The 10,007-nt window shown below is 47.2% G+C and overlaps 1 protein-coding gene across 1 annotated transcript; it reads left to right on the plus strand.

The window, feature by feature from the left end:
* The first annotated feature begins 1,136 nt into the window (after positions 1 to 1,136).
* On the plus strand, positions 1,137 to 6,394 carry HHEX (hematopoietically expressed homeobox). The gene is made up of 4 exons (XM_006831142.1): positions 1,137 to 1,541; positions 3,651 to 3,829; positions 4,062 to 4,112; positions 6,173 to 6,394. The coding sequence occupies exons 1-4, from the start codon at positions 1,163 to 1,165 to the stop codon at positions 6,392 to 6,394; spliced, it is 831 nt and encodes a 276-aa protein (XP_006831205.1). The 5' UTR covers positions 1,137 to 1,162.
* The last annotated feature ends 3,613 nt before the right edge of the window (positions 6,395 to 10,007 follow it).

Below are 10,007 nucleotides of genomic sequence, written 5' to 3' on the forward strand. Positions count from 1 at the left end.
CTGGAATCTAGGCAGTTTAGCATGCAGTCCACTCCTCTTCCTACAGCACTTCCGTGGCAACCAGAGAAAGAGTTTCAAGATTTAAGTAAAAGCCTCAACGGAAGAATCTGGGAAGGGAAGTTTTTCCATTTCTACAATTAATGAGGGGCGGGGTGCGGGGAACCCTGTCAGAAACGGCTCCCCTCGAGGTGTGACAACCGCAGGAGGGCATCAATCAAGAAAATGCCCCCTTGCCCTGGAGGCGAGTGACGCCGCACAGAGCGGGCCAGCACCACTGCTTCAATAGAAAACATGTGTCAAAACGGGGGAGTCGGGCTACACACAGCTGCACCCCCCCCCAAGGTCCCGAGAGAGGGGAAAAGGAGCAGCCCTCAGAAACTGCTGGAGAAGACAGCACAGATTCCGTCCAGCCATTAGGATTCCTACCCTGACACCTGACGGCGGCGTAGACACCTGCCAGCATCTTTAAAGACAGTGGCTAAGTGTGGGGCACCCACATGAAACGAGATGAAGCGGCTAAGAGACTAGAGCGTCTGAAGTCGAGTCGTCCTCACTCCGCTAGGACGAAGCCCTAGTTACCTTGGGCACTGCTTCCCGCTAGGAGCTTGGTGATGCCCCGTAACACCGTTACTCGAGGGAACTCTTAGGCCTGTGAAAACATGGCCCTCCAGCGGCCTCTAGGCTGTCAGTCCCACTGTCCCTCGCCTGGGCTGGTCTGGGACCCGCTGCTGACACCCGGGGTCCAGGCTTCAATTTTCGTCACAGACTCCTCGCTTGAGCCCGCACTCCAGGCAGCTGCTGTCCTCGTTTTATCCGGGACAGACACATTCTCTCAGGACGGTCGCGGCCAGGGTGCCAAGAGCCACGAGCGGTGGTGGTGGCGGTGGCTGGGCACCTACCTGGTCGCACGGTCCTCAGAGCCCTGCAGCGGGCGCGTCTCGGGGGCGGGGAGCTCGGCCGGTGGGGGCGGGCCAGGGTGGGGGCGGGAGGCGGCTCCAGGGCTCCACGCCATTGGTCGTAAGGCCGGCGGCAGGAAGGGGCCAGAGAGCGCGGCCCCACCCCGTGGCCAGCGGAGCCTATCGCCGGGATCGCGGAGCGTGGATAAATGTAGCACCGCTGTGCCGGCGGGCAGCTCTCCGAGGGACCAGAACGCAGCGGAGCCATGCAGTACCCGCACCCCGGACCCGGGGTGGCGGCGCCCGCCGTGGGGGTGCCGCTGTATGCGCCCACGCCGCTGCTGCAACCCGCGCACCCGACGCCGTTCTACATCGAGGACATCTTGGGCCGTGGGCCCGTCGCACCGGCCCCCACCCCGACCCCTACCCCCACACTGCCGTCCCCCAACTCCTCCTTCACGAGCCTCGTGTCCTCCTACCGGACCCCGGTATACGAGCCCACGCCGATCCACCCTGCCTTCTCGCACCACTCCGCAGCCGCGTTGGCAGCCGCTTACGGACCCAGCGGCTTCGGGGGCCCTCTGTACCCATTCACGCGGACGGTGAACGACTACACGCATGCTCTGCTCCGCCACGACCCTCTGGGTAAGGCGGCTGGGGTCAAGGCGGGCTGAGTCGAAGGTTGCGTCGTCCGGGAGGCTGCGGGGTTGGGGCGTGGGGGAAGCAATAGAAAGTTGCAGCAAAAGCGATTGAAAAGCGACTCTCGGGCGCGCGCGGGGCCGGGAGGCGCGGGCCCCGGCGGCGCGCGGCCAGGGCTGACCGCACAGTGACTCAGATTGGTTTTCTGCACCTTGCAGGCGTCGGGGCGCGCGAGCCCTACGAAACTTCGGGCGCCGCTGGCGGTTGAGGCCAGCCCTGGTCCGTGTGTGCCGTCCGGGGTGGGGCCCCCTTAGCGGGAGGGACAGCTGCCGGGCTAGGATGGTTACGGGGCTGGACCTGGTTCAACAAGCTTGTGCAGTGAAAGAGCCTGACCCTTTCCGTTCATACAGGAAATCTTGAGTTCTCGATAGGAGTAAATCTGGTTTCAGAAGCTGTTAAGTGTTTTCCTGGCTGCATGAAGCAGACCCTTCCCCCGGAGAAGTGCACGCTGCTGATTATTTTATCGACATCCTCAATACAGACAAATTCAGGAAACACTCGACTTCTGATAGCCGGGATCCGTTTTTCTGATATTGTTCATTTCCTCTGTGTGGGATGTGACTTTATGGCAGCTAAAATAACCAGTTGCTTCCTATTTTTTTCCCCGAGGCTGTTTTGCACTAGTTTGAAGCCTGACGCAAGCAAAATCTCTTTTAAAAAAAACAAAAAACAATGCCAGCTTTCAAAGTGTTTAAGCGCAGGCCGGCAGAAGCGCGGCCTAAACGGACACATACTTAGATTAGGAAACTGCAGACCCCTGGCACAAGATACGATGGACAACGCAGGCATAAAGAATTTTGCGGGCTTGTCCTCACGGTACACCGCCAAAAGAAATAAGGCAGCCACGATTCGCGTTCCGGACTGGCCCTTGGCGCCACCAGGGTCTGAAGCGCCCAGGTGGAGAAGGAATTCGATGTTAACTCAGTCATTGACAGCTTCAATAAAACCCTTGAGACAAGGACCATTCATTTCATAATATTATTATGACGCATCCTCTAGCCCAGTCGGTTTTAACTTCTCACCTTTAGGGAAAATTTTGGGGAGATTATATTTTAGCGTGTGGGTTACGAGTTGGGTTGTTAACCACAAGGTCAACAGTTCGAATTCACCAGCTCCTCCCTGAGGGAGACTGAGGAAGCTTCTGCTTCTGTAAAGATATACAGTCTCGGAAATACATACAGGGTCTTTATGAGTAAGAATCAATTCGACGGCAGTGGGTTTTATATTTTAGTTTTTGTTTTTTAGTTTATTGTACTGTATGTTTTGATTGCAACCTCAAGGATTTGATGCTGTGATCCCAGTTTGCCTCTCTTCCCACGTGGGACAGGAGCAGGCCCTTAGGCCAGGCCGGGCCTGGGGGGCAAACGTTTGCATTGAGTGCTCTCTGAATTTCCTTGGGTTACTGGTGGGACTGCGCAGGAGGAAGCAAAGAGTTTTTCACGACAGACCAACAGGAAACACATTGACGGAAATGTTGCCATAGCCCACGGGGTGGCTTTAACTGGCCGCCCCCGCGGGCTGGGTGTGAAATCAGAGGAGGCCGCGGAGTCCTAGAGCCAGGATTGGAGGCTCCATGCACGGCCTAACTCGGGCGCCCAGTGCCCGGCGCGGCGCGTTGTTCCCTAGGTCGCCAACACCTGGGTATTGTAATAAATCCCCGCTCATCTTCAGCATGCAGGCATCCAGGAATTTGAAAACTGTGGTTTACCAAGGGGGAGAACCGGAGGGTTCAGAAAGTTGTGTGTAAATTCGAGAGCGACTGGTCAAAGGGGGTCGTGGTGGACTTTCTGTTACAGATGAAAGGGCCTGTAAGTTTGTAGGTGTGATGGTTTTGTGTGTGAAAGTGTTCAGAGTGGCCTTTGTGCATATGCACCGTGGGTGTGTCTGTGTCTTTGCCTGTCTACCTGTGTGTGACTGTTGGTGGGAGTGCTTGTGGGTGTATGTGACCTGCCTGGTTGGGCGTCCCGCTTTTGTCATCCCCTCTGACGAGGCCAGTCTAGGGTCTAACCAAAGGGCTGCAGGGCCATCGCTAACTGCTGCTCGTCCTGCCCACAGGTAAACCCTTGCTTTGGAGTCCCTTCTTGCAGAGGCCACTGCACAAAAGGAAAGGCGGCCAGGTGAGGTTCTCCAACGATCAGACCATTGAGCTGGAGAAAAAGTTCGAGACCCAGAAATACCTCTCTCCTCCTGAGAGGAAGCGTCTGGCTAAGATGCTGCAGCTCAGCGAGAGGCAGGTGAGCTCACCCAGGGTTTGGGGCTTGGGACCTCATTCCTGGGACGGGGGTAGGGCTGGGGAAGGGAAGGTAGGCTCTTGAGGAGAGGGGTTCCCTGAGCGTCTTGCGCTCTGGCAAGTCATGTCTGCTGGAGCGCTGGTTTCCTTGTAGCCCCCAATTCTCATCTCCCTCCCTCCCCAGTTCCTTCGGGATTTTGGACCGTTGAAAGTTTTCACTTTTTTCTTTCCTGTAGGTCAAAACCTGGTTTCAGAATCGAAGGGCTAAATGGAGGCGATTAAAACAGGTATCACCAGGTTCTGTTTCTATGGAAATAAATATTTTTATCATGTTATCCCAATGCAGGCCTGTTGGGTTGTATGCAAAAGTCATTTGAGGCCTGTTTAACCTCTTCACCTTGATTAAAAAGGCAAATAGTCCTGCTGAAATGCAGGATGACCCACTCAGGTGTTAGTAATGCTAAAAGCACCTAATGCAGTTCCTATATCAATTATGCTGGGGTTTTCACACACTGGCTAGTAAAACTCCTGGCTAATTGTTTTATAAACCCATATGTTGTTTATCTAATTAACGCAGGAAAGATAAAGTAATTGACAGTAAATGACTTAAGCAGTTATCTTAGGGAGAAAATTGTTTCTTTTATTTACACAGCCATAATAAAACCAGGCAGAACTCAAGAGTAAATATAAGGAAATAATCACCTTTAAGTCTTGTTTGCACTGTTTTTGGAAAAATTAAATAGCAAAGTGTTTAAAAATATTATTTTTTTCCATTTAACTCTAGCTCTTAAAATGAGTGTAAAAGATGTAGGAAAGTATTCAAGCCTGTTAGGAAAGCAGTTAAAACTTCCTAAACAGTCTTTCTACCAATGACATGTGATTAAAAAGTAAAGGCTAAATCAGTTTTTAAAGAAACTTTATTCAAAAGAAAGAAAGAGCCTCTATTGATAGAAAGCTTAACATTTGTTTTGATATAATAAGCTGGATATTTTTCCAAAATTATCTAATCATTGTGTAATTGTTCATTTGCCACAGTATATATACAGTTTATGATAAAAGTATTTTGAAACAATAATATACGTGGGAAAATTGAAACAAGTGTGTGGACTAAAATTTTTTATTACGTGTTCAATGAAAACAAGATGGTGCCATAAACACAAAGACCATTTTGAAACAAAATGAAATCCTTGTAATTTCATTATTCTAACATGGTTTAGATGTTTGCAGATTTTTCTCAGTTTCTGATGGTGTGCATCTATTTTTTAAATTTTGCAATCTGGTGAATATAGTCTTCTATAGTTTTAGTAGGTTACGAGTTGGGCTGCTAACTAGCAGGTCAGTATTTGAATTTACCAGCTATTCTTTGGGAGAAAGATGAGGCTTTCTGTTCCCATAAAGATGTACAGCCTCAGAAACCCTATGTAGGATTGCTATGAGTTGGAACCAGCTTGATGGCACACCACCACCACCATAATTTTGCTTAAAAAAACCAAAGCAACACTGTATAATAACATTTCTATGTGTTGAAAGTCCACTGAAAATGGAGTGAAAAGATAATGGAATTTTTCTACAAACTCTCTGAATCCTCCTCATATACTGTTCATGTCCCGTTTAGACAAACATAGGATTAAAAATTCACTAACTCACTTAGTTCTTCATCAAAGGCTTGACTTCACTTTACTAGTTACTTTAAAAATAATGATTCTTACATAATATTGAAATGTCTTCCAGAAATTTCCCCCATATTTTAATTAAATTGTAGTTAATTGTCTCCCTTTTCAGTTAGCAGCATTTTCCCAGTTCTACATTTTTTTCATATTTGTATGTATGTTTATAAATTTTTCTAGAAAAAGGATGTAAAAGGATTTATACAAATAACTTGGGAAATGATTTAAATAATAAGTAATTTCTCCTTAATTCACAGTCAGTATTCCTGTTTTTGTAATATCTAGAAGACCCTGCTAATTGGTTAGGTTGAAATAGCTGATGAAGACAGTACGTATCTGTAGTTACCTGATTTTTTTTCCCCTCACTCTAAACTTTTACACTTCTCTAGATTATAACTGCACTGGAGTCAAGCATTCCATTGGCATAAAACATTTACAGTCACATTTGTGACTGGTTCTTACCTGGCTAGAGTATATCTCTCCCCAGTGTGACAGCTACTGTTCTTTTTTCATCTTTTCCAAAATGAGAACGGAAGTTTAACTGTATTTTCTGAAGAAAACAGCACAGAAAGCACTTGATAAATAAAATTTAAAAGGAGGGTATAGAATGAAGACCTTGTGAAGTTCTCTTCCCACCTCTCCTAATCCCAACCATCTCCATTTTCTCTTCCTTAATTCAGGAGAACCCTCAAAGCAATAAAAAGGAAGACCTGGAAAGTTTGGACAATCCCTGTGAGCAGAGGCAAGAGTTGCCCAGTGAACAGAATAAAGGTGCTTCTTTGGATAGCTCTCAGTGCTCACCCTCCCCTGCTTCCCAGGAAGACCTTGAATCGGAGATTTCAGAGGATTCAGATCAGGAAGTGGACATTGAGGGTGATAAAGGCTATTTTAATGCTGGATGATGACCATTGGTGCTAGCTGGCATATTTGGAAAACTGGATTTGGGAATAACATTTTGCTATAGAAGATCTTCATGGAAGAACTGGAAAACTATAGGAGAAAGGGAAATCAGTTTTCTGGTATTCCAGAAATCTAAAATATTTGGTGCACTGGCTAATTAGCAAACCTACATTGGAACCTTAATTTTGACTTAAGAAATGGATTATGTGATTTTAGATTGTTATGATAAAGTGACTATTCACTGGTTAAATTCAACCCTTTTTTTCCCCTAAGTACATTGTTACTTCTATTTATAAAAATAATTTTAAACCATTTTGTTAAGTTTCTAAGTTATAACTTCAAAGGTTTTAATAGGATCTTCCTGAATGACTTTCCTATAATGAGTATCTATCTGCATCACACTTAATGGAAAAGCAAAGGAACACCCCAAATCCAGAGGTATGCTTTGGAAAGGGATTCACATAAGAGGCAGTCATGGCATATTTTAAAAGGAAAGGATCTTTTATATGAAATTCTTACATTGCTGCCTTAAATCTAAAACTATTTCAGAGCTTTTGTCTGAAAAAGTATCAGAGAAATATAGTTGATAAGAATCTTAAATGCTTGTTTTGCACTATCAATACCTGTTTGACCAAAAGGGGGTCCAAATCCTCTGCCTGTGAGTCATTTCAGACTCTTAGCGATGCTATAGGACAGAATCTCTTGCCCCATAGGGTTTCCAAGGCTGCAAATCTTTACTGAAGCCAACTGCCACATCTTTCTCCCAAGGAGAGGCTGTTGAGTTCATGTCCCTGACCTTTTGGTAAGCCGTCCAGTGCCTTAACCACTGCACCAACAAGGGCTCCTTAATGAGGGGAATAGTACTGTCCAACTCAAGCAGAGAAACTGACTCGCTGGTGACTAAAATTAATCACAGACAAAGTAGCGGTTAATTAAATGTAAGTAGATTGTAGATAATTGTTTTATATCAAACAATGTTTATAATGTATATATATATCATTGTTCAATGTCATGGCCAAAATGGTGTTTTTGTTGTTGTTGTTTTTTTATGAGTAACTTGGTATGAAATAAATCTGCCGGTGGAACGACTGACCCCACGGGATATCTCATTCTTTGATTAAAAAACCAAGACCTAAAGTACCTTCTGGGTGCTTCCTACAGTGCTTTGCACGTATCAGCGCTGGGTGGGGAGTGGGGGGCTGGGCAGCTGGAACTGCTAGTGGTGGTTCTTGCAGGGGCTCTTGCTGCAAGTAGAGAACTGGGGGCGAGTGCTAGGAAGGTGAGTGGATGTGGAGTGGCTCTTTCTGGTGTGTTTGCCTGGGGCTGGGGGCCATCCATCGTGTTCCCAGACCTCAGGCGCACCCAGGTGGTGGTAAGAATCCCTACCGAGGCTGGTAGCCCTGTGGAGTGCGGCGCCGCCCGAGCCCCATCGATTCGCCTCTGCTCTAGGGGCTGGCCCGGGCCGTCGTCCTTGACCAGCTTGAGTCAACATCTGCGTCATCCCTTGGGCGGCGGAGCCTAGGGGGCCGTCCGTACCCAGCAAGCTGCAGGATTAGAGTCCTCAACTCTCTCCCTCCATTTCTGGGGATAGGGGCCAGAACAGTGGTTCTTATACTTCAGAGAGCTTCAGAATCACCTGCAGGGCTTGTTGAAAAAACTCAGATTGTCCGGTCTTACCCTCAGTGTCTGGTTCATCAGGTCTTGGGTGGCATGGGGGTATTTATTGGCATTTCTAACAATCCCAGTTGCTGCTGATGACTTAGAGCTGCTGATTCGAGAACCCCTTCTTTTAGGTGCTCCTTGTGTAGACAAAGCCGGTGGGGTTGGCATTCCCTATCCACTTCCACCCCACCTGCTTCCTTCCAGGTATTCTAGTCAATGGATGTAGGTGGGGGTGAGGACCGAGAAAGAGAGAGTGTAGAAACCAAATCATAACCAAGGTGATGAGCATGGGGGTGTGGGATGAAGGAAGGGGTCTTGTGAAATGGGAGAGGATGAGTGCTGAGGTGAGAGGGCAGTTAGGGGGCTGAGAGAAAGAGTAGCATGAGGTAAATTGAGCGTTCTCACTGTTTATGGTATTACTAATCTATCTAGCTACTTGCCTAATTGAGCCATCAGGCCCAGGACATTCCAGGATGAGGATAAGAGACACTTATGGGGGCTTGTTGTTAAGTGCTGTCCCATTGATTCCAACTCATAGAGACCCTGTATAGAGTTTTTGAGGAGTGACTGGTAGATTAGCACTCCCTACCTATGGAGTCCTGATGTGGCGCTGTGGGCTAATGCGTCAGACTGCAAAGTCCTTTGAACTGCAAGATCGGCGGTTTAAGCTCACCAGCTGCTCCTTGGAAACCCTATGCAGGGCTGCTATGGGTCGGAATTGACTCAACGGCACTTAACAACAACCTATGGTTAGCAGTCCAGTGCTTATCCTTCATTGCCACACCTGTAGGGGGAGAGGCCCAGAAATTGTCCTCTAGTTGTCTCCCCAGACGTGGGCACTTGCAAAAAGGGAAGATGGAGTGAAAATATCATTCGTTGCACTCAGAGGATTATTCATATCCTGCCTCCTTGGACTCCCAGATGACCCCTGGAATTATAGGTGAATTTAGATTTCTGGGAAATTCAAACAGAGAGATACACATGACTGGGAAGTTTGAAGATTTGGGATGGAATATTTCTTGGTCTCAATGTTCTCATGAGATGATCTAGTTGATCTGTTAGATCAACTTAGTTCAAGTTATTTTTCCTCCCTTCTCCCGGTCTCCTCCATGCTGGAGTAGAAGGTAACCATTTAGTGCAGGGGTTGGGAACATCCAGGCTCACGAAATCATTTGGTCTGGCAGTTCCAGCCATCATGTTGTTAAGTGCCGTTGAGTCGGTTCCAACCCATAGCAAGCGGCTGGTGGTTTTGAACTGCTGACAGTGTGGTTCACAGTCCAGTGCTGATCTTACAGCCCCGCACCAGGAGTCCAGCCTTCACATTAGGGATGAGTTAATTAAATGTTTGACCAAACATAGCAGGTTAATTTTTAAATTGATAATTTTGTATGACCCATGGTATACAAAAGAAAACAGGTTCGCCACCCCTGATATAGTGGGAGACTTTTTCTTCCGATCAGCTGCAGGCTCCAACCTTCCTGACCTGCCTGTCAGGTTACATCAGAGTTTCAAAGGTCGTGATCAGTCTCGTCTGAAAATGGGACTGTCTGTATCAGATTTTTGGAGAATGGGAGGCTTGTGGACCTAATGTTGAGTTAAAGCAATCTTGGAATCAGTGTTTGTGTTTTACTCCTAGTGATAACCCCTGGTTAATGTTTATTCTTGAGAATAACTGTATCATGACTATCAAACAGAAATACAGGCTTATGTATTGATTGACACTAGAAAAGTCAGTCAAGGGGTGAAATCTTGTTTTAAGTTAGACAATTCCCTGAAACCAGGTGGTTTTCAGTTTTAAAGCTATCCTTAACTCTTCAAGGTGTCTGTGCTCTGAATCAGAATCTGCCACTCCCCTCCCCCCCAAATCAAGAGCATGCTATTAGGAGGAGATACAGTATTCTCAGAACACAGGTTGGGATACACAATTTTCTACAGTGCCCCACTGGGGATTGC

The sequence above is a fragment of the Chrysochloris asiatica genome, unplaced genomic scaffold, assembly GCF_000296735.1.
Source record: "Chrysochloris asiatica unplaced genomic scaffold, ChrAsi1.0 scaffold00003, whole genome shotgun sequence".
NCBI classification, from domain to species: domain Eukaryota; kingdom Metazoa; phylum Chordata; class Mammalia; order Afrosoricida; family Chrysochloridae; genus Chrysochloris; species Chrysochloris asiatica.